This window comes from Jaculus jaculus, chromosome X (assembly GCF_020740685.1).
Source record: "Jaculus jaculus isolate mJacJac1 chromosome X, mJacJac1.mat.Y.cur, whole genome shotgun sequence".
NCBI lineage: Eukaryota > Metazoa > Chordata > Mammalia > Rodentia > Dipodidae > Jaculus > Jaculus jaculus.
Window position 1 is genome coordinate 59,588,283 of NC_059125.1, and position 25,759 is coordinate 59,614,041.

At 39.2% G+C, this 25,759-nt stretch overlaps 1 protein-coding gene across 1 annotated transcript in view; it reads left to right on the forward strand.

Moving 5' to 3' along the window:
• Nucleotides 1-25,323, forward strand: part of Ar (androgen receptor) — a 169,602-nt gene extending 144,279 nt beyond the window's left edge. The window contains exons 5-9 of the mRNA XM_004661005.2: nucleotides 13,137-13,424; nucleotides 17,842-17,986; nucleotides 23,156-23,286; nucleotides 24,133-24,290; nucleotides 24,982-25,323. Coding sequence (XP_004661062.2) covers nucleotides 13,137-13,424; nucleotides 17,842-17,986; nucleotides 23,156-23,286; nucleotides 24,133-24,290; nucleotides 24,982-25,137 — 878 coding nt within the window. The 3' untranslated portion in view covers nucleotides 25,138-25,323. The remainder of the gene's footprint in view (nucleotides 1-13,136; nucleotides 13,425-17,841; nucleotides 17,987-23,155; nucleotides 23,287-24,132; nucleotides 24,291-24,981) is intronic.
• The last annotated feature ends 436 nt before the right edge of the window (nucleotides 25,324-25,759 follow it).

Sequence of the window (25,759 nt, forward strand, 5' to 3'; positions counted from 1 at the left end):
TAGTGGCACACAATAAATATCACTGTACCCTCTATTCCTCTTTTTTTTTTAGGTGAAAATTGATCTCTCTTTGTGTTCCCAGTCACCATTGTGGACTCTTCTTTGCTGTCACAGCATGTTCCTTGATTCTTTGGTCTCTGAGTCACCCCTAAATCAACCCTTGAGGTCTTCTCTTTATGGCAGACATTGCCATTTTTCAGCTGGCTGCATATATAATCGGTGATACTTTGAAGGGAAGAAAAAAAGTATACTTTAATTGTGGTTCTCAAGGGAGCATGTATGTTGAGAGACCAGAGACACACACTCTCTCTGTGTCTTTCTCTTTTTCTCTCTCTGTCTCTCTTCCTCCAAACCAAATAATTTGGAACAATATTTAGATGTACTCTGTCTCTGATCATTTTCTTTTAGAGAACTGTGGTTAAAGGTAAGTAATGTTTTTCTCATCATCAAAGTTGATGATACTTTGTATATAACACTTTAATCTCACTTAAAATTGCTACTTAAAATCGTTTCATCTGTAAAGTTTGATAGCAGTAGAAAAATTTTATAGTGGATATTTTGCTATGAGTGTTCCAAGATCCCTCATTTGCCCTTGGAAGATTAACATGATATGCTACATAATATTTTTCAAAGGTAATCAGCAGAAAGCAAAGTGTACAAAATATACAATAAGCATTATGAACATTATATTTCCAAATATCAAAATTCATAGAATAAAGATTTTATTTTTAATAATGAAACTGCTAGTTTGAAATCATTCTTTGTTGTGACCTGTGTTCTATAAGACCACAAAAACTTAAACTTATAGAAAATTGACTTGTGCAACAAGCTATTTTAAAATCTTTTAGATGTCTTTTGAAATCATATTACTTAGAAATGTAACTAAGAGAAAAATTGTTTTTCCACCCAGAAACCAGTAAAACCTTTCAGATCATCTGTTATTGATAATACTTCCATGACAACATATATCTAGTAAGCAAACTGATGATGGTATCACTACTGTGGATCACCTCTTTTGGAATCAAGTTCCATTTTCCACACTCCATTTAATGTTTGAAATGTTTTAGATCTCTTAACCCATGCATATCAATGTTTTCTTTCCCCAGTTTAACACCCCACTGGTTAAAAGCTTCTGTGCCTCAAGTGTGAATTAATTGATAAGGGACATTTCAAACTTATAGCAGTTAGTTATTAAAAATATGTGAACACTGGGCATCCACAGCAACCCTGAGCTGGCATTGGGAAAGACGAAATCTAGATCTTGACCAAGATGAAAAGTCACCAGCCCAAGCCTGCAATGTGAGTTATCAGTCTAGCCACAATGAAACCAAAAGACTGATAACACTTCCCCCTGATGACAATTAGGGCACAGAAGCCTTTAATCTATGAGCTCTTGGCCACACTGATATTAATTTCAAATTGATCCCATTTATTGGCTGAATAATTATACTAAAATTCATATAAGACAGTTTGTCTAATGTAAGAAAAAAAGACACCAATAAGGAATCTGTTGGGTTTTGAGTGGCTACAATAAAACTGTTAAACTGTACCACCCTGTTTTTCATTCATATATCCTCTACTCTGCAAAATTAGTTTTTGGGTATTATTTGCAAAGAGGCGTAAACACACACACTCACACATACATTTTCTCATATATAAAGCTCTGGAGTACATTTGTCAAAAAGGCAGAGAAGACTCATGAGTAAACAATTTTCCATTTCCCAATCTTACTTCTGTCTTATTAGTAGATAGGGAAAGAAGCATGAAAACCCCCAAGCCTAAATAAGAACCTTTCTCCTCCTGTGCATGCTGTCTCCTATGTCAGAGGACTTAATTTGCCCATCTAATGATGGAGCCTGCTAAGTATAAGCTGCTGCCTTCAATAATACCTCTCTTTTATATTACACAAATTCTAGTTTGGCAACCACAAATATCTCAAAACAACCATGTAGTGAATAAAGGCTGATCTGCATCATTCAAAATGAGTGATCTAGTAGGTAGTGTAGAAAATCCTGTAGTTGTAAGCTTTTGCTCACCATCACACAGACTTTAACACTGGGACTGGGGGCAACTCTCTTGTTTTATTGTTTTCCCCCAGCCAGAACAATAGTGTTTCCCTAACTTACAAGTATGTTGTGAGGAGAAGCTTCATTAACAATAGCCATTACCATTCATGTAGCTGTGCAGGTCATGATTATTGCTTCCTGTGATGTAGCTTGGCCATGGTGAACTGTGTTTTGATTACTTTTGATCATATGTGATGGCAGCCAGGCACAGACTAAGGTGGATGCAGAGAAGTGATGGCTCAGTCACTTCATTTTCACTGTGTACTGCTGGAAAGAAACTGTGCTGATAGGACTTAAGGTGCTACCTCCAACAGGAAGCTACTGTGCCTGCCCGTAGCTTCTGTGGACACCTTTATTAAGGCTATTTGTAATTTCCCCTTCATTTCCATTTTTCTTTCTGGATTCCTCCCAAGGATCCAGTTTTTAGACTCAAGCCTTATCAAGCAGCTGAAGGAATTCGCTGCTCTGCAGTCTTTCAGTAAACAAGGAACAAATTTGTGTTTCTGGAGGATATGCCAGGCAGCCCCTCTTTTAAAACAGAAGAGGAAACTAGAGTCAGACAGTTCTTTTCTCTCCGAAGTCAAGGTGACTCTGTTTTCAGTAGCCCACACAACTTGAACCTTTCATAAGGAGGAAAACAGCAAAATCTGAGAAACAGTATCTGCTTCTTTTGTTTCCTACTGAGGTTAGGATGGAGGAGGAAGTTGATCTCCTTTTTCCTCTTTCCTATGGGTGCCGTCCCACTCCCCGACTAGTACTTACTTCCTCTCATAACACACACTTGTATATCCATCTCCTCAGGTGAGAGACCTCCCAAGTCATCTGAAGCATTGCAATTATGTAAAAGAAGAGGTGCTTAGAATTGGCAATATCTTGCTCTATCTCTGCCCGCAGCTTCTGCATTGAAAGGAGTTTCCTTCTCATGGAGATGCATGTGTGAGACCCAGAGAGAAAAACATGAAAGGAAGCCGAACTGTTCTTCCTGCCTTGCTTGGGACCTGCATTTTCTTCCCTTTCCCTTCTCCATTCACCTTCTACACAGAGAGACACACACGCATGCACGCATGCACGCACGCATGCACCCACGCATGCATGCTCACATGCACCACTTGCATGTGTACACAATATTTCTCTTTCTTATAAATCAATGACAGTCTGGAACAACGCCATAGAAAAACTTCAGGAAGTAAGGTTCTCCCTCCTTCTCAAGGCAGAATTTTAATCTCCAAGCCAGAAGTTCCCTAATGTGTATTGAAGGACTAATGTGTTTTTTTTTAACTGCTTTCTATTTACTTGAATGCTGTATATTTATGCTAGTGAAAATTTCCTTGAATAAAACCATTAATATACCATTAGTATTTTCTTATTTACAACAGACTGACAGAATTAATGCTGTTAACATTGGGTCTCTTTTTCTTATTCTATTTTTTTAACTCTCGTTTGCTTTCCAGGTCATGCTGACCTGTTCAGCATGGACCGTTTCACATTTGTTTTTAATGTCAGTTTAAATGTAATTGTAAAAGCACGTATGCTCTGAATTCATGTACTTACTTTTTCCAGTGAAAAGGCCTGGTATGCAAAAGCATTTTGCAGGCTCTGTAATTTCACATGAGCAGGTTTTGGAAAATGACCTTGTCCCCTTCACTTAGAATGGCATCAGCACATTAACCCCCCTTCTTCTGGCTCAGTAGTCAGAGACCGGAGACTTGGAAATAGTTTCTGCCAGACCCTGTGCTTTGGCAGGGATGTGTAGCATTGCATATCATTCTATTATTAATTATGTTTACTCCTCTTATAACTAAAAAACATTAGACTAAATAGTCCAATATAAACCTTGAAATATAAAACTTGATATTCTTTCCCCTGTCTATTCCTCTGACCCAGAAGTAGGACTAGGAGGAGAAAGGGACTGTGAGAAGGACCAAGGAGACTTCTTGCCTGAAGGAATTGGCTCAATTTATTAATCCCACTTGGTTGCATCTCCCTGCTAATCTCTCACACCATGTCTGCCAAGGACTGGCTCTATTCTCTGCTGGTTGCCCCATCCTAGCTCATCTTTATGCAACTCTAACTCCCACCTCTGACCATTCCTCTTAGGGCTCTACTAGTTTATTAGATTAATGTGCAGAAATCCTTTGAACTTTGTTTCTCTGTCTTAGTAGATTTTAGACTTGGTAGAAGCAATACTTCTCAAAAAGAAGTTAGGTGGTTCTTTTTCTTGTTTCTTTCTTTCTTTTTTTTTCAAAAAGAAGTTCACTTGCTTAGGATAAAGAACATGAATGTGGAGCTGAGTAATAGTGAGTTGTCATTAATGGCCTACAGAAATTAACTCTGTGACCAGGAATTTACATACACACTATTTTGTAAAAATTACAACACTGATATAGCTGCAATTATTATACTACAATTCTGAAACCTGTCAGTTCAGCACTCAATCTTGCACTTGATTTCAGATGTCCAAGATGGAAAGCCATACTTCCCATTGTTTGCCAATGTAAGCATATATTCAGACTGATTACTGGCTGGAAATCCATTCTTGCAAAGATATATAGTTGATCATTTTCATATACTTTCACAAGGTTCAGAAAGCTCTCACTCAGCTTACTTTATTTCCTTGTAAAAGTAGCCCTATGCCAGAGTCATGTCATATGACCACCATTAAATAGATGAGAAAATTAAGTGTAGAAGAAATTGAAGGGCATTATTTGCTCAGGGTAACATATCCCATAAGATTCTGATACCACTATCAATCAATAATAAATCTTTTAATAGTATTTTAGAATTGCAGTATCATTAGTACACTTTGTTTCCTGGACTTCAGTCCATATTTCCCCATATTTTAGCCTTGAAGAGTCCTTGTGGTGGTATAGAATATGCCTTCTACCATTAGGTGTCACTATAGTATCATTTTTTTTATTTGTGTGTGCATGTGGTGGGGGGGACACACATGGCTTGGCACATATGTAGAGGCCAGAGGATAATCTCAAGTTGTCTGACCACCTGGTCTCTCTAGTTGTGTTGCACTGCGCTAGACTAGACAGCTTGCAAAGTTCCAGATGCTCCTGGCTGTGCTTCCTAGTTCTGTAGGCAACCTGAGATAACAGACAAGTGAGTCATTTTGTATCAGGGTGTAAGGAAATGCTGAGTAGGACTGAACTCAGGTTACCAGGCTTGCAAATATATGCCTTTAACTTCTGGTCATCTGCCCAGCCTCAGTGTCTAAATTTTTCAAAACAACATTATGAATCAAGAACTGATATTGTTCCCATTTTATTTTTATTTTTTAAATATTACTAGCATTTATCTATTTATTCATTTGAGAGAGAAAGAGATCTCTAGCAATTGCAAACAAACTCCAGACACATGTTCCACCTAGTGCATCTGGCTTTACGTAGGTACTGGAGAATCAAACCTGAGTCTTTAGGCTTTGCAGGCAAGTGCTTTAAACACTTAGCCACCTTTCCAGCCCTATTCCCATTTTAAAAATGAGTGTACTGAGGTACATAGAAGCTGAGTCTTGCCCAAAGTATCACAGTGAGTCAGCAATAGTATCAGACTTAAAAATCAGACAGTCTGACTCCAGAGTGCATGTTCTTAGCTATTCTGCTTTTTAAATGAATAAGGCAGCGACTTTCTAATCCTAAGGTCATGTACTAAGGTCTCATGACTATAATCTCTAGATAGAAAGAAGAGATGATTAGCTAGAGGAAACAAACCAGCTTTCCCTAGGCCAAAATTCACCCAAAGAATCCTATCTGTGCAGAACAATATTTTTGTTAAGTAATCTGACATAACCTTCCTCTAGGTAGGGTATAATCCATAACACTTCCTATTTGTTTCCACCAGCTTTTATTATATATCTGCTTTAATTATACAGGTATTTGAGATCATAAACCCTAGATTTAAGCATCAAAATAAAGCTTAGTCTGTAGTCTGGCTTTATACAGAACTTGATGCCATGCCCCAAGTGTATCTTTATGTTTCCTTAACATGTATTTTTTAATAATTCAAACTGCATTTTACAGGCAGTCATGTGCTGAAGAAACTCAACTGCAGTTTCATAGAATCTAATGTGTTATCCTTTCCTCTTCTTGCTATCAGCCCGGCTCTCTTCCCTTTCCCATGATAAGTCAGGTCACCTACAAACCATTCACTTTTTACTTTTCAGTAATGGATGGAGAATGAAGCAACTATCTTGAATAACCTACTTTATGGCAGGCATTGTTTTATTCAGTTTTCATGAGTGCCCTAAGAAATTGGTGGGTGTACTCCTCTTTTACAAATGTGGAGGCTATCTCAGAGAAACTGAATAATGTGTTCCTAGTAACTAAGAAAGTAAAGTTGGGATTTGAATCCAAGATTTTATGACTCCAAAGCTAATTCCATTACCTCACACCAACTTTCTATAAGAAACAATGTATGAGTTCTTATTGCTGTGATACATATTACCACAAACTTAGCAACTTCAAACCAAAACTATGAATGAGCTTACAGTTCTGTGAGTTAGAACTCTGGCACAACATAGCTAGATTCTCAGTTTAGGGTCTTATTAGGATAAAAATCAAATGGTTGGCAATCTATGTTTAAACCCATAGTTTAGGGTCCTCTTCCAACCTTGTGTGATTATGGTAGGATTCAGTTCATTGGCATTGCAAAACTAAGGTTCCCATGCTTGCTTCCTCTGTAATTTATCTGCCAAAGGCCATGAGTTCCTAGCCACTTTGACTCTCCTGTAGACCCCACTTTTAAAGAGCCATAGAGACTCTTCTAAGAAGGTCTTAATGAGAAGATTCCAGCATTTTAAAAGTCCTACAGCTTAAGTTAGACCCATGGAGAATAACTACTCTTCATATTCAACCTAATTAGGATGTTAATTTCACCTTCCCAGTCCTTTCAAAACAATATCTACATTACTGTGTGATTTCATAACTGGAAGGAGGCACATAAACTTATGGGACTCAGAATTGTGGGGTCCATAATAGAAATTAAATTCCCAGAGAAGGTAATTCTTTGATGTTCTAAATTCCATGATGAGATATGAGAAAGAGATATATCCTTGACTATAAGCACAGAGGGATTCAAAGTTTCAAGAATTCTGAAAATTTCTCCTGTTTTTTTCCTTTTGGGGAGATGATAGCCTTGACATATAAGGAAAGAAGGTTCAACTATGGCTTAAATTCACAGAGCCTAGAAAAATTAATAGCAAATTAATAGCATCTACTCCTTAGGAGCACACAATGGAATCTGATTTGAAAGAAAAAAAAAATCTTTCTGTGATGCAGTAGAGACAGCCTTTACAGGAATGCAGTGTCCCAGGACTGACATGCCAGGATCCAGTTATATCAGGCTGTGAAGGTCCTTTCTTTCTGTCCTTCTGACCTAAGGCTAACAGACAGGGGCAAGATGTAGAGTAGTACACATACCATTCGAACTACCCACTTTGGCTGCCTGCTCCATTCTTGTTTTACCCCTCAATTTTAAGTAAACCAATGTGTCTCTGCCTTGACACAGTGACTGGTTGGTGTGTACCTCATATAGAAGAGTTAGTTTTGACTCGGGGGCTCAGGTGCAGAAGAAGGGAGGAGCAAAGAAGCGGCCTTCATGGAAGAAAACAAGGCCTTGGGCATTAAGTAACAGCTGAGACTAGCAGGCTTCATTGTCTAGCATTCCAAGTCGTCTAGCAACATGCTGGCCTCTGCTGCAGAGAGAGAACAGAGGATCCCCCAGCAAAATGAATGGAATCCGATTTCAATTATGTTCAGCACAATCACCCTCTTCAGGCAGATAGCCCAGAACACCTGGTGCAGCTTGGGCTTCTGTGGTCACAGGGACAGCACATTATCAGATCCCTGGAGGCAAATGGGAATGTAGGCTCTCTTCCTCAAGCAGATGCTTTACAGTTTGAAGGAAGGAGAATGCAAAAATGTCAGCCAAATTCTGATTGGCACTATGCACAGACAGGGGAATTATTTCATCTTGATGAATTTTCTCCAGTCTCTACACATATTGATCTCATTTGTAATGAGTGAGCTTAGACTCACAATTATTGCCTCACTGCAATATGAATCATTGGAGAGATAGTTGAGGTGACAAACAATATTTCACTGATAGCACTAGCACCGATTGTACTGTGTGTCCCTTTGCCTTCTAAAAAAAACTTAATGGATTCATCTGTATATAATTAATTTGGATTCTTTTCTTCCTTATCAATAGCTTTAATACAGTATAACAAATGAAACAGCTGCCCCCCAAAAGCAATCTATATTCATAGCACTATTCATTAGAACTCTCAGAGAAACAGAAATGTTCCCTAACTCTTATCTAATTTAGCAGCGACTGGCTACATATGACTTTTGAACACTGACAATATGATGTCCAGTGAGACCCAAGGATTGTATTTTTATTTTCTTTAATTTTAACTAAGTTAAATAGAAATAGATGGGTAGTGCTACTGAACTGGACAGTGCAAGTCTAGGAGGAAACTTAGAGAGGCAAATAATGAGATAGACCATGGAAAAGTAAGTAAAAAGAGAAGCATTGTGGCACAAGGAGTTTGGAGTTAGGAATAAGAATTCTGGTTCTTGGGCTGGAGAGATGGCTTAGCAATTAAGCGCTTGCCTGTGAAGCCTAAGGACCCCAGTTCGAGGCTCGGTTCCCCAGGTCCCACGTTAGCCAGATGCACAAGGGGGCGCACGCGTCTGGAGTTCGTTTGCAGAGGCTGGAAGCCCTGGCGCGCCCATTCTCTCTCTCTCCCTCTATCTGTCTTTCTCTCTGTGTCTGTTGCTCTCAAATAAATAAATAATAAAAAATTAAAAAAAAAAAAGAATTCTGGTTCTTGGGCTGGAGAGAGGGCTTAGTGGTTAAGGAACTTTTTGCTAAGCCAAAGGACCTATATTCAATTCCCCAGGACCCACATAAACCAGATGTACTATGCGGTGCATGCATCTGGAGTATTTTGCAGTGGCTAAAGGCCCTCAATTGCCCATTCTCTCTATATATCTGCCTCTTTCACTCTCTCTCTCTCTCTCTATCTCTTTATCTCAAATAAATAAAATATTTTTAAAAGACAAATTCTGATTCCAACCCCAGATCTATCACTATATTGTTTCATCCTCTCTGACTTCAACCTCTCTATCTTTGTTTGTTTGTTTAAAAGAAAGAGAGAGAGAGAGAGAGAGAGATGTATGTAATGGGCTCCTCAGGGCATCTGGCCACTGTAAACAATCTCCAGACACATGTGCATCCCTGTGCATCTGGCTTATGTGGGAACTGGGGAATTGAACCTGGGTCTTTAGGGTTCACAGGCAAAAGCCTTAATCACTAAGCCATCTCTCCAGCTACCTCTCCATCTTTGACTTGAAACTTTGTATTGGCATCAGAAGTCTAACAATAATGGCTTCAGGAAAGGTTTTATGTACTACATGAGTGTCTTTTGGAAATAGAGATGCAGTCATTCCACTTTGCCAGAGAGAGTGGCAACTATTCTCCTACACAAACATAAACACACACACACCCATCCCCCACATACACCTACACACCTTATTACCTGGATCAGTTCTGAACGTATATGAATCTTGGAACTTTCCAGTTTTATCATGTTGTAAATGTTTATGACAATGACAGTACTCCAAGCATGTTTCCATTTAGTCAAGTGACTAGAATGTTTTCATAGCTCCTGGTCTCTTCATTCTAAATTTGATGATATCTACTAAAGTTTGAAGTCAAGAATAAAGATGGGAGTCAGGGAAGATAAAACTCCAGGGCTTCAGATTCCTTGGTGAAGTAGCATGATATAGCAGAGATGTGAACTTTGTAGTCAGCTGAATAGGTTCAGATAGTTGGGTACATTTTCCTAAGTTCAAGGCCAGAAAATATCTGTGATAGTCATGTCTGTCTGTAGGATATGCACCAGAGAAATAGATCCTGTAGATATCACCAGTCTGTGGAACTACATATAAGACCCCATGTTATCAAGGGGTTTACAAGGTAACAAGACATTGCTGGGGCCAGACCTCTAGCTCTGAAATAACAGAGACTTAGCTAATACCCTATCTATCAGCCTATGCCCTTACAGAGAAGTGGGAACTGACAGTGGATGTGTATATCTCCTTATTATTGACAGTGTCCAAGCCCTGCAGAAATATTTGTTAGATAAGGTCATCTTATATACAATGTTGAGTTTTCAGGGTTCTTTGTTCTTTTTTTCTCTGCTCAAAACTTAGTCACAGTACCAAACCCACCATTTTCCTCTTCCCTACCCTAGCTGTTGATGTAAGCATGTGATATAGTCTTGCATTCATTTATTGGTAATACTATGATTAGAGATTGCACTTAAGATTTAATTTTCAAATTAGAATTTAAAGTCAGTTCAAAACATGTATCTCCTTCTACCAAATCCAGAAACAGATTACAGTAGATTTTGTTGCATTTATTCATTTGAATTTAGAAATCAACTTATCTTTGTTGTATGCCTTTATTTATTATTGTCATTTCTTTAAATGATTAGCAAAAAAGTGACTTATGGTCTACTCCTAGTACATTAGCTTATGATAAACCTCAGAGTTATGACCTTTTCAATTATTTACACTTCTCTCAATATAAATGGCCAGGAAAATAACACAGAGTAATCTTTGGTATACCCAAAGGCCTATAAATTTGTGTGTGTGTGTGTGTGTGTGTGTGTGTGTGTGTGTGTGTGCATGTATGTATGTATGTCAGAGTATCTGTGAAGATGATTCTTAATATTTAACTTCTGGATTATTGCAACTGTTTTAAATAATATTTTTCCTACCATCCTTTCTAATGGCTGCCTTCTAGCATGATTTCTATTTTATAAATAGATCATGGAGCCAGACACACTGTGTCATTTCTTTGATAATGCTACAGATGTCAACCATTCACCTTCCTTTTCACCCTTCTGCTAAAGAAGAAAATCAATGTGTGTTATGTTGTGTGTGCAATTGTGGGTATTATTCTGACAACATCTGATGTTTTATTTTTATAGTTTTGGTGGGAAATAGAATACTAGAAAATACCTGTTCACTGTGCTAAAACTTGGTAGTTTGAGAATTTAAGGACTTTCAAGGCCATTTGTTTTAAATCTCATTCCCATCTAATGTTTATATTCTTAATTACTATATACCTTGTCTCTGATCATGCACAGGGACAAGAGTACCAGCAGCCTTTCTTTATCCAGAGAGCTTGAACTACCAAAATATGTGCATGAACTAAGCCTGGTCATAAAAGCCTACTATCCTTACTAACTAGAAAGCTGAGGCAGGAATATCACAAGTTCAAATCCTACCTGGAGTACAGAGTGAGTTCAAGGCCAAGTGGGAAACTTTTGAAAACTGGTCATAAAATAAAAAGTAAAAGTGCCGGACATGGTGGTGCATACCTTTAATCCCAGAACTCTGGAGGCAGAGGTAGGAGGATCACCATGAGTTCAAGGCCACCCTGAGACTACATAGTAAATTCCAGGTCAGCCTGGACTAGAGTGAAACCCTACTTTGAAAAAAAAAAGAAGTAGGGGCTGGAGAGATGGTTTAGCGGTTAAATGCTTGCCTGTGAAGCCTAAGGACCCCTGTTCAAGGCTCGATTCAGATACACAAGGGGACTTACGCATCTGGAGTTCATTTGCAGTTGCTGGAAGCCCTGGTGCGCTCTCTCTCTCTCTCTCTCTCTCTCTCTCTCTCTCTCTCTCTCTCTTTCTCTCCCTCTTTCTCTGTCTGTCACTTTCAAATAAATAAAAATAAACAAAAACTTTAAAAAAAAGTAAAAGTGACAGCAAAGGATATTAATTCAGTGGTAGGCCTTAAATTCAATCCCCAGTACTGCAACATATGTGTGTGTGGAGGAAAGGGGACTAAATTCCAAGTCACTCTATTTTTTAGTACTTCTGGGCACCACAAAGATATAGACCTTCTTTCAAGAACTCTGCCTTTTTCATCTCTTTCCTTTCTCTAACAAGTATTTTCATTACTCTCTTGTTAACAACATTCAGTATTGTCCTGTCACCTATAAAGTAAAGCCTGGATCTCTCGGTGCCAATTATAGACATATTTACATTGTTGCCTTGTTTACAATATCCTTAATTGCTTATCAATTATAGGAAAAGTTTGAACTTCTTAATATGATGGAAAAGTCACTTAAAATCAGACCCCATCTTGTTTTGAATATCATGAATAGTAAGTCTCTCCATAAATTCAACATACTTTAGCCACACTAATTTCTAGTTGCTCCCAAAACACTCCCCGGGGCTTTTGTTGTGCCCTTTTAACTCATCATCTCTACCTGGTAAAAACCTTATCAGTATTCAAGCTCTAAGTCTAATTCCACCTTTGAGGTAAAGAATTTTCCTATACACAGCATGTAGGAAGATTATTGTTTTCTTCGTTTTATGATGTCTTTGTTGTAGCACTTACTAGTTTGATATTGTCTGGAATTGTTTGTGGGCATTCATTTCTTTTCTACCAGATTGGGTCAGGACCTGTCTTGTTTGTCACCCATCAACAAAAATCTACCAATGGGAATATGTTAAATGAACAAATGAAGGAATCAGTCATGAATGTATTTGTACATGAACCAGTTGAATTCCCAGATTTAAATACTGAAGGTTGCATCTAAGCTTAGATGGATCCAAAGATAGACTAGACTGGATTAAAACAAGATCAGGGGAGGAAGCAAGGTATGAGAGTTTATGCTTAGCACTGATTTAAGGTGATAAATTATCCATACAACTAGTGTTGAACAAACACTTGTCCTTAATGATATTAGTATCTATGACCAGAAAGAATGAACATCTTTATTTTCTTAGATCAGGTACTTTTTTTTAAACTGGCAACTTCGATAAATATTAACAGTACAGCATGACCATATTTACCTCCTGCCACCCACATTTTTCCCCTTCCAAATCTTCTCTCCACTGAATATATTTATATAATTTTTTACATAGGCTACAGTCTAATATCCCCTCACTTCCGGTCCCCATTTGCCTGAGGGCCACAAGATTGATCTGTTATGTGCTTTTGGCCACTAATAATAAATTCAACCTTTTCTTCTTTCCAATAGCTCGTAAGCTGAAAAAACTTGGCAATCTAAAACTACAGGAGGAAGGAGAGAGTTCCAGTGCCAGCAGCCCCACTGAAGACCCATCACAGAAGATGACAGTATCACACATTGAAGGCTATGAATGCCAGCCCATCTTCCTGAATGTCCTGGAAGCTATTGAGCCAGGAGTGGTGTGTGCTGGACATGACAACAACCAGCCTGATTCCTTTGCTGCCTTGTTGTCTAGCCTTAATGAATTAGGTGAAAGACAGCTTGTACATGTGGTCAAGTGGGCCAAGGCCTTACCTGGTAAGGAAAAGGAAAATATAAGCATGGGAGAGGGAACTAATATTTACTTAATGCTCCTGTGTGTCAGATACCTACTAACTCAGGCAGAGGCTGGGGGCTAGGTATGTGGTATAATCCTCACTTTAAACATTGAAGGAATTGAGATTCAGAAAGCAAGGAGAAAGTATAGTCATGTCCCATATGATTCACATTAACTCACACCAGTCATACTTTCTCATTCAACTCATAGATGTGGTCAGAAAATTCTCTCAAAATCATCTTATAACTACATATTCCTTAGGATGTTCTATATGCACACACATAGCTTTACCACAAAGATAATACAGTCTGATCTATACCACAGAAGCTTTTAAAATTCGATATGTCAGAAAGAATATCAGGTTGAAAATGAGAATATTTGGTTTCTAGTCTTAGTTCTGCTGGTAACCCATTATGTGGTCCCTTGCCCATCTGGATCTCAATTTCTCTGTATATATAAAGAGGAGTTTGAACTAAGCTGATAGCTTTTGCATTTTACTTCAAGGAACCCTTAGTGTTCTTTAAACTACATTAGGATTCATAGTTTGAGGAAATGTTAGGCTATAGTAAAATAGTTACCAAGTGATTATCTTACTTGTGTTTGGATACCTCTGGTGATGGGGAACTTATTTTCTTACTAGGATACCTATTATTTAACAAGTCTGATTACTAGATATTACAGTTTAAGGTAATTTTAGAGATTCTCTGTCCAAGGGCTCACAAACTTCCCCTCAGTATCCTTTATTTCTCAAAAGCAGTATATACAGATACAAGTCAGCTGGCTGATTTAAAACCAGAATCTATGACCCAAACCTCACTGTTTCAGCATCCCTTCACTACATTCCCAAATTAACCAGAGGATACTACTCATTCTCAGAATCTTGTAACTCTAGGGAACACAGTTTGAAAAGCAGTGAACCATATGCACTTAAAGTGTCTCCTAATCTGAGATTATATGATTCAAAATTTCTTTTTAAATATCAACAACCAAGTCTTCTCTTGTGGAGTCAAAGATTAACCTGTCTTTTCATAATAATTGCTACTCAGATTAAAATTATAATGAAAATTGCAGTTTTCTATGCATCAGCTGGTTGGTTTCTCATAAGAACTATGAAATAGTGGCTGGTTCTCCTGTTTCACAAAGAACAAAATTTTGGGTTCTGGCAAGAGGTGTGGTTGACTTACAGTTGCATAGCCAGAAGGCAGCAGGGTCAGAAGGTGAACTCAGGTCCTGCCAAACCACTTTCCTTCCTTCAACTCTAGCTAATATTTTTAACTCTGCATTTCTGAGAGAGATCATAGCCTCCTAGAAGGCCACTTGAGTGATATGGTGAGCTTTCTACTTTTACAGACTTCACATATTTACTCTCAAGGACTTATTTTTCACTTCCAGTTCTCAATGCCCAGTTATCACCTCTAGACCTTCCCTAACACTTTCTCATCTCCAGAAACTGAGTTTCACCAGCCAGGAAGAATACTAGGAAGAAGACCCAAGGACTTGGTGGGAAATTCACTATGATAAAACTGAGAGTTTGCATGAGAAAGAAAATATACAAATAAGAACAAAGAAAAGGCTGCTTTCACTCTCAACATTTATTCAACTAGATGTCTCCATGCCATGGAAATTCAAAGTTTAATACTGTTAATACTTAACATGTCTCATTTTATAGGATGCAGAGCTTTTTCATATATATGCCTCAAAACACTCCTGTGAATCATAGGAACTATTATTTCCGTTTCACATGCCACAGCTTAAAGAGATTAAATACATTGTTTTATTAGTTGCTTAACAATGAGACCTGAATTTGAGCTCAGATATTTTGATGTCTTTTTTGGTGGTCTTGGCAATGACATACTGCAAATGACCATGCCAGAATTTGTATCATTGAGTATCACTGGTCGTCCTTGGCCCAACACTCAGGATGAGAAGCCCCCTCCTTATATTAACAATTTAAATGACTCTGAGTCATTTAAAAGAATAATTTCAAAGGGAAGCTGATTACTACATTCACAAACACTTCTATTCGTATTCTCTATAATCAGCTACTACTTCAAATAATTTGCTTATTCATTGATTTGAATTTCTGTCCTAAATTAAGGCACACTATTAATCTGGCCAGATAAATTTTGTTTTACATTTTCTTTAGTAGCAATTGTATCTGGAAATTGCCTACTAAGGTAACTGGCACATTAAGTAATCATAACTATGAACTAAGACAATGAGTAAACTGCATGTACACAGTATATGTAGAATCAGATGTAATTAGATTGAAATCCTAGCTATGCATTGGATGTATGGCCTCTTGGAAATCATGTGTCTTCTTTGTGCTGTTTTCCTCATTTGTAGATATAGTAATATGCTTGCTACCTTGAAAGCACAGTAGGTACACTCTGTAGGGTTGGCTTATCCATGTGAAGATTGAGTACTAAGCTATTGAATTCATTGAGTTCAATGTAAGGTACCACCGCAAGCCATGCTTGCAGCTTATCCATGTACTTCAGGATTAAACTGTCTTCTTTGAAGACTTTAGTTGACAGGTTCACTAGAGAAACTTTGTGCCTGTACCTGTTCTCCCAGACAAGACATGAGACTTACACATTTCCAGTGTAGATTGCTAATAATAGTATTACTTGGAGTCTAATGAGAAAAAATAACCATCTCTGTTCCATGTTTAGTTTGTTTCAAAACCTAAGAACAATTTTTCTCTATGACAACAGAACAGCCTAACATAAATGACAATGGCTACCAAGTAACTGTGTGACTAAGGAAAACTATAGCATACTTCCCCTCCCCCCTGTCATTCCATATTAAACATGCAATCTGAGCAGCCTACTTCAAAAGCTTTGCAGAAATGGACAATTTTGTATTATAATCAGATTAGTGCTATAAGAGCATTAGTGTTCGACATTACTGGTGTGTACACAGTTATTTGGTGTCAGTGCCAAACAGTTTAAAGAACTGTCAATTACTATTTCACACAAATTAAAATTCCCCCTTTAACCTATTTGTTAGTTCTCTGGTATCTGGGGCGAGGAGAAGCATCTCGATGGACAGTTTCTTTGATACCTGTAAATTTAGTTGTTTCCCTCTATATACCTGCATATCCACACATTCCTCTAGAAGATCAATGTTTACCAGCTAGGGTCTCTTTTCTCTTTTCAACATCCTACTGTAGAAGGAAAGGATTGAAACTCCCAGGGCAATTTCCCCAAGGAACGCTTGAATATTACACAATTGGACCAAACTTTCAGATAATTCTATATGTGTTGGGAAGAAAATGAGGTGCTTATAAGAATGAGCTCTGCAATACTGGAAACTTCCAAGAAAAATAAGGCCGCCTATATATGTATTATTGGCAGAGGGAGCATTTTGGAGACCTCTTCACTCATGGGAAGTTGTTTGAAGATGATAAAATACCCTTTCTACAAAAACAGAAAGATAAATATTGAGATCCTTAGCTTATTTGTTTAATCAGTATTTCCCAAGTGTCTAGTCAAATATGTGGACCATGCAATGTTACAGAGACAAAGATGGATAAGAACATATGGTGTCTATGTTCAGGAAACTCCAGATCTCATCAGGGAGACAAATATGTGTGCAAATCCCAATCTTGTGAACTGAGAACTTTAATTGACTAGAGCTACCAAGGTTCCCTGTCAAAGTAAAAGAATTGCTAAGCTTTTTTCTTGGGTAACTTGGAAATGACCTCATATAAGAGGTGGAGCTTTGAGTTTACTTGAAAGATGAGTGAATGTTTATCAGGTGGAAAGTTGGAGAAGAGAAATGTATTCTAGGCAAAGGCAACTGCCTAGACAAATGCCTGGAAAATTATATATACGTGTGTGTGTGTGTGTGGTTTTGTTTTGTTTTTGAAAATGGCTGAAGCATAAATTATTAGAAGGCAAGTAGTAAGCAATTATTCAAGTGGAACAGGCCATGCAGGGCTGGTTTATGGCAATTACACCTCATGTCCTCCATAGTATAGTGATTGGGAACATAGAAGTTATTCTGCCAGTTAGTTGCCATATGATCTTGGACATATCCCCTGGTTTTTCTGCAACTCACTTTTAGTGATGCACAGAATGTGAACAATAAAAGTACATATTTTAGTCCTTTTGACAATTAAATGAGGTAATATAAGTAAAGGACTTAAAAATGGTCCATTTTCCATAAGCAGTCAGGGTCATATTTTGAGTGAATTCCCACTATTAAGGCCCTTTTTGGACTTATTATATCATTTCAAGAGCTCAGTTTGTTGTTCTCCCACCCTCTCTCAGTAGCCATCACTGATGATCTCTGGTATTCCTGAGTGACAGAAATGCTCAGTTCAATATATGCTCAGACAATATATGCCCACTAATGCCTGGACTGACCTTGCCTCTGTCCCTTGTTCTTTAGGCTTCCGCAACTTGCATGTGGATGACCAGATGGCAGTCATTCAGTACTCTTGGATGGGACTCATGGTATTTGCCATGGGCTGGCGGTCCTTCACCAATGTCAATTCTAGGATGCTCTACTTTGCTCCTGACTTGGTTTTCAATGAGTAAGTGTTCTGGGGAGCAGCCTTTTATCCCTTTGCTTCCACTAAAGGTTGATGTCTGTCACCATTTATTAGGCTACTACTTCATGCAAAACTATGCATGATACTTCCTCAATCCTATATCATTGAGTTTTCGTGGTAATCTAATATTCCATTTTTATAAATAATCCTTTTAGTATGGGAGTTCAGATGTAGCAAAATAAAGTGACCTTGGTTCTGCCATTTTTCTTTCCTAAAACAGATTTAATTCATATTTTCCCTGCCACAAGCTCTATTTATCCTTCATGAACATGGTCAAGGGCCCAGATTTTGGGATCACATGTTCTCTACTAAATTCTCAGTTCTGCTATTATCCATATCATCATCTTTGTATGCAACTCTGAACTTCCCCAAATTTTAGTTTCCTAATCTCTTATAGTAACAGAACCTTCTTAAATGGGAACTGATGAATAGGATTTTATGGCCCATGGCAGACAAAAAATAAGAAAAGAAAGTCCCTTAGGCTAGACATAATGGTGCAGAGAATCCCAGAATTCAAGAAAATGAAGCAGGAGAATGAGAAGTTCAATAAGAGTTGACCCAACAGTGAAATTCTATCTCAATATAAGAAGGGATGGAAGGGAAGGGTATAGGAGGGGAGAAGAGATGAGGACAGAAAAAGAGAGAGGAAAGGAAGGGGTGAAATTAAAAATGAGCTGATGGAAGGGAAGGGAGGAGAAAATAAGGGAAGGGGAGGGAAAGGAGAAGAAGAAAAGGAAATGGAATAGGATGAGAAGGGAGGACAAGAAGAAGAAATGATCTGGGCATGGTGGCGGCACATGCCTTTAATCCCAGCACTCGGGAAGCAGAGATAGGAGGATCACTATGAGTTCGAGGCCACCCTGAGACTCCATAGTGAATTCCAGGTCACCCTGGGCTAGAGTGAGACCCTACCTCGAAAAACCAAAAAAAAAAAAAAAAAAAAAAAAAAAGAAGAAGAAGAAGAAGAAGAAATGGAAGGGGGAAGAAGAAAGTGGAGAAGATAGATGGGGAAGGAAGAGAAGAGGAGGAGAAAGGAGGGAAGGGAAGAGAGGAAATGGAGGGGAAGAGAATGGGCAGGGAGAGAATGGGAGAGAAGATGATGAAAGGGGAGGGGAATAAAGGAAAGACAATGAAAAGGAAATAAAGTGAAGAGGAGGAGAAGGGAAGAGGTAGGAAGGGATTCTTTTCAGATTCCATTTCCTCTTTACCTAGTAGTAATAGTATTCTCTATGTCTGCTGTCTGAGTTTCTGAGTGGCATTGTGAATGCAGCTGACCAAAGTAACCTTCCCATGAACCTTTAGCTGGTTTCACTGAAGACAACATTTCAGTCAGGAATAGAATTGAATTCCCCACACCTTTAGCCATGCAATGGATAGTAAGTGCCCCTGCTGCTCTCTCTCAACCCAGCCAGCACTAGTAGTCAGAAGCTAAGAATAGCCACTTGGATTTTGGCCTGAGCTATTTTGTGGCTTTCAGACCTCCCAAGAGTTACCTATGATGTGATCTTCGTGGGCAGAACTTGTAATGCCTACAACTGTACATTACCTGACATAAAACCCCTACTCTCTGAGTGATTGAATCAGCTCTTTGAGTACCTGCTTCACCTCCCCAAAACCTTGAGTCTTATGTAATTATTCAAGGTAATAAGTCATTATTATATAAATCCATATTTCCTTCTGTTTCTAAGTAAGCCTTGTAGCACCCCACTTCATTTGTCTGGCTAAGTCTTATTCATCTCACCAAAAGATGCCCCAGGCTTCCCCCAAGAATAAAGACTAGATCTGTCAAGCTTCAAAGCTCCTAAAACAATAGCCCCCCACCTTATTTAGAAATACACTGTGTTACAGCTTTCAGAGTCCCTACAAATATCTAGACCAGTCTCTCTCAACATGGATTCTATTGATATTTTTGCAGCATTTTTATTAAGCAAGATGTTGTGCATGATGTAATTGTTTTATACCCCTTGCACCTGCCCAGTAAACATTCAAAAGGATACCAGTCACTCTGAAAGCCCACTGGAGAATCAGTACTACCCACTTGAGATTCTACAATTACTTTCAGCCTCTTCAAGGTAGTAATTGGGGAACTGAGGCTCAAGGAGAGAGATACAAATTTATCTAAGCTAAGCCAACTCATGTACTGTTTTCTGTGATGCCAAACCCTATCACCTTTCTACATTTCTTTTCCTTCCTTCCTTCTTTGTGGAGAGAATATATTCTAAGTATAATGATCTTGAATTGTAATTGTGTAGCCATTGGAAAATTACTGAACTTCTCTAAACTTCAAATTTCATCATAGAATATTGAAGGGTATCATAATAGCACCTTCCTTTCCATGTATCAGGTCCTGTGCTCACTATTTTCCAGTATTATTTCCTTCTTATCTGCTCTTTTATTCTCATATACCTTAGTTCTCCTGAATTCCATTCCTTTATCTTCTTTTTCATTCCTACTTTCTTTCCCCTTTTCTACCTAATATTTTATCTTTGCTCTAAGCTTCTTGTTCCCTTCCTTTCTGAATTGCTTTCTTTGCCTTTTCCTCTTTTCTCCTGTCCATTCTCTATTGTCTGTGTCTCATGAGCCTGCAGCAATATCATAACAACCCTCCATGTCAGGATGATTATTTAAACTATGAAAAGACTGAAGTGGCATCATCAGTAGAATGTGAAATATAATGAAGACCAAAGTAGAGCCAGGCTCTGGGATTTTACCCACATATCATGTAGGATAAAAATGCTTGAATCAACATTGTTCTGCTCAGTTGACTTATGCAGGATTTTGGGTCCATGGAGGAATTAAATTCAATAAAGTTGCAGAAGATCCCAGACCTATGGACCCCAATTTTTACATCCTTATCTGAGATAACAAAGAATTGAAATCATAGGCTTTGAGAGGGGTAAATGATGAATTGTATTTATTTTATGGAGAGTTAGGATTCAGAGGGAAGGCTAGCTGAATGACCCCAAAAAAAAAGTTTCTCCCCCTTCCCAGCCAGACTGAGAAGAGGGAAGGTAGATGGATAAATTCTCCTTCATAGCCAGGCATGTTGCTGTACACCTTTAATATAAGCACTTGGGAGGCAGATGTAGGAGGATATCCATGAGTTCGAGGCCAACCTGGAAATACAAAGTTAATTCCAGGTCAGCCTGGACTAGAGAGAGACTCTACCTTGAAAAAGCAAACAAAAATTCTCCTTCACATAGGGAAATATCCAGGGAAGAATCCTCTAGAGAAGGCGTGTATACACACACACACACACACACACACACACACACACACACACACTCACACGGAAAGCAAATCAGGAGAGCCCAAGCCACAAGACCCCTCTCATTTAAGAGATCAGAGAGGATGCAAATACAATAAATGGCACAGAGCTTAAAGAGAGATCATACATGTAACAAAACTAGAAAGCATCAGAAAAGAAAGGAACAAAAATAAGTCTTTCCCCTTCCCCACCAGGCTGGGAATTGGGAGAGTTTATCAAAGCAAGGACCTGGAGAGCTAGGAGCCAATAAAATAAGGAGAGATGTAGATATGTTGCCATTAGACTCCTTTATATGTGTCAAACATCTAGTAAGGATGACCCTCATCATCAGGTTGATCCATGAGGCTGACTCAGGAGGATCCAGCCCACCCAGGTATGCTAAGCTGAGGAAGAAGCAGGAAATGGCTACTGAGCAATTGCTAAAAGCCATCTTGAATTAGACTGGGTCAGATACAGGTTCTAGTCCTGCCAGGACAGACAAGGTATCATCTCCTTAGGCGGCTGTCCCTGGTTGATTGTATTTGAAAAGCAATTTTTTTCTATTTTATTTGAATATTATCTAAGCACATTCTCTGTAGTTGGAATTCAGTCTGAATTTAATCCTCTGCCATCTGCCCTTTTGTCTCTTTGTCTTTTTCTCTAGAGCAGCCAAGAGCCTTATGAGATAGCCCCCCTAAGCTATGGTCATGCCTGCCCAGCCTGCCACCAGGCTAGTGGCTTGGGAACCAGAAATGTCAAAACATCCTTATACTCTATCTGGGACTTAAGTAGGTGTCAAATTCCCTTTATTTTCTTCAGATGCTACATAATCAATTATTCTCTCTGTCTCTCTCTATCTCTCGCTCACTCGCTGTCTCTCTCTCACACACACATGCTCACGCTCAGGTCTGATCTGATGAAAACTTTAAAGTCTACTAATACAGAAATGCAGTATCTTCTCTTAGAGACTTGCTATGACCCACCATGGAATAGAGTTGCCCCCACCCTGAAGCTCCCTGAGTCTTGGCCACTTCCTCATATAATTTTACTATAAGAAAGCATTTCACATATGTTTATAACTCCCAAACCATGGTAAGGAATAGCTAGTCTATGAAGGAGTGGGTGTCCTCTCAGCAGGGATCATTTAAAAACACACCCCTCACACATTTAAAAGCACTGGAACTCATTTTGAAAGGGTAGTGTGGAATAGCCACCCATTATTTGAAGTTTTTGAAGAAATTTTATTATGAGAAATGACAGGCAGGCATGTTGACAGTATAAATACCTGTGACTGTTTGCAAATGTTGGCCTTCTTGTTTTTGTTTTAAATTTTTCTTTTTTTTTTTTTCCAAGGTAGGGTCTCACTCTAGCCCAGGCTGACCTGGAATTCACGATGTAGTCTCAGGGTGGTGGCCTTGAACTCATGGTGATCCTCCTACTTCTGCCTCCTGAGTGCTGGGATTAAAGGCATGCTAAGAGCAAATTGCTTGAGTCCTTTCTCTGAGAAAACCCCTCAGAATGGGATGTCTGGAAGGATGTCTGGAATGGGATGTCTGTCTATAACTGAGATTCTAGCTTTAGACACAGCCAGGGGGAACATGTGCCTTCTCCATTATGGTCATTTTTTTATGCTTTCCTGCACATGACTCACAAAACAGAGAAGGCATGAAGACCGGGGAATTCCATGTACAAACCATATCCTGGCCCAGAAAGATGAGCACTTATCAGGACATCAGGAATTTGTGGGAGGGAAACAACTTATTCCTTTTCATTTAAGTAAGAGCAGAACAAATGCCAGGCTTTTCTTGGAAAACTCAGGGTAAGATGGCTACTAGATACATGTCTGTGGGCTGGATGGAAGTCACTCTTCATTTTTCCTTTTCCTCTGTGTGTCTCCTGTCTAGGTACCGCATGCACAAATCCCGGATGTATAGCCAGTGTGTTCGAATGAGGCACCTGTCTCAAGAGTTTGGATGGCTCCAAATCACGCCCCAGGAATTCCTGTGCATGAAAGCACTGCTACTCTTCAGCATTAGTAAGTATCTAGAGACACAGAGAATGCCCCTGGGAACCCAGAGGCTCCAAAGGGGAACACTTTTACTATTAAAAGATGATCAGGAAAAAGGCAGCTCCTGGTCATTTCACATATCCCTTCATCCTCCATGCACCCTCAGCATCCTTGTTCCTAATGGACTAGTTTTATAGCTAAAGTGAGTTTCTTTGGGAGAATCCAAACCTTATCAGATCATCCTCTATCCTCAAGTCTCTCCTGGGATAAGGCCTTTTGGGTGGGTTACAACATTGATCTGGAATTTCCACCACTTCTTCTAGAGAACCAGGTCTGAGCAGCCTTGTGTTTCTTGCAGAGCTCACTCAGTAGAGCAGTAAGAATCACCTCCCAGAAGGCATTTCCTTTTCTACCAACCAGAAGAGGTTGATCTGAGAGACAAAGACAGGGTTTACTTGGCAGTCAGGGACACTCTGTTTAATGTCTCTTCTATGCAGAGTGTTGTGAAGTAGAATGGAGCAAACAGTTGATATTAAATGCAAGGTGTTTTCATTATCTAAATCACAGCTGTATGGGGAACAACATATCTTAGGGCCTGAGAAATAGGAGTATGAGAAAAGACTAGAAAAATTAATAAGTTGCTACATTTGATTTGACTCCCTCTACATTGAGAGTAGCAATCCTTTTCCTTGATAGCTCCTTAGCAACCAAAGGCCCCTGGCACACATCCTTCAACTGAGAAAAATTCAAGTAGATTTTTCCCTTTGTGTGGGGGTTGGGGGTTCAAGTTTGTGATCAGAAAACTTGGTTCTTTGTCTAATGTTCCTTCGTGGGCATGCTTCCCCTCCCCATTCTGTCTTCATCCCACATCAGTTCCAGTGGATGGGCTGAAAAATCAAAAATTCTTTGATGAACTTCGAATGAACTACATCAAGGAACTCGATCGTATCATTGCATGCAAAAGAAAAAATCCCACATCCTGCTCAAGGCGCTTCTACCAGCTCACCAAGCTCCTGGACTCTGTGCAGCCTGTAAGCAAACTACAGAGGGTGCCTTATCAGGGAGAGTAGCCTGATAGAGCCTAGTGATAATAGGCTGCTCTAGGGTCTGGCACCACCTGTTGGGAGGTGCTTCCATTTGCCCCTGGCTTTGAGTATAATCCAAGAAGAAAATGCAATGGAGAGAAAAGGAAAACAGGTCACAGTGTCCCAGCCACATGTTGTGAAAAGGCTGGGGGAGTTGAAGACAGAGAAGCTGGGTCTTAGGGAGAAAGTTTAGGGTAGATGAATTATAAGGGCAGACAAAACAGACCTGAATGTTTTTCCTTCATTTCTTCCTTGAGTCATGTACATGAGAGTTCATCACTATGTGGGGTGGGGGCGAGCAGAAGTGAGGAATGTGTGTACTTGGAAAGAAGAAAACCAATTGTCCAATTGTTAAGCCAGAAATCTTAGAGGGTAAGAGCAATGAATCACTCAGTGCCTCCTTGGAGACCATTTCTCAAACACACACACACACACACACACACACACACACACACACACACACACACACACTTTCACATAGACACATATATAAAAATATACACACACCTCACAGTGTACAATTAAGGATGGTCACATGTACAAAGGACTAAAAGGACCAGAAGTCAGAAGTGGGAGGAGAGTTGGGCATAAGCCATGTCAAGTCAACCATATATTTGGTCTGTACTTTTCCCTGCAGATTGCAAGAGAGCTGCATCAGTTCACTTTTGACCTGCTGATCAAGTCCCATATGGTGAGCGTGGACTTTCCTGAAATGATGGCAGAGATAATATCTGTGCAAGTGCCCAAGATCCTTTCTGGCAAGGTCAAGCCCATCTATTTCCACACACAGTGAAGCTTCGGAAACCTTGATGCTCCAATCCATCCCACTCCCCTTTTCAGATGTCTTCTGCCTGTTATATAATTCTGCACTACTTTTCTGCAGTGCCTTGGGGAATTTCCTCTATTGATGTACAGTCTGTCATGAACATGTTCCTGAGTTATTTGCTGAGCTTTTTCTCTTTTCCTCCTTTCTTTTTCTTACTCCCTCCCTTCCTATTTTGCCCTCCCATGACATCCTTTGACTTTGTTCCCTAGTGTGGCTCCTATCTGTGTTTTGAATGGTGTCATATCTCTTTGAATCTGTGATGATCCTCATGTGGCCCAGTGTCAACTGTGCTTGTTTACAGCACTGTGCTGTGTGCCAGCCACACAATGTTTACTTACCTTATGCCACGGGAAGTTTAGAGAGGTAAAACTATCTAGAGGGAAACAAACAGGAAACAAAAAGCAAAAATCTGTGCTAAGTTTGTTTCTTCAAAATAAATAAATTTTCCTAAAGAAGCTAACAGTGACTAGAAGAAAGTACAAATTGTAGGTCCATTAGAAGTCACTCTTGTTCATCCTGTCGCTCTCTGGGAGACTTTAGTTGGTGCCAATGGCCATTACCATCAGAAGGCAGGATGAGCCCAAAGCTT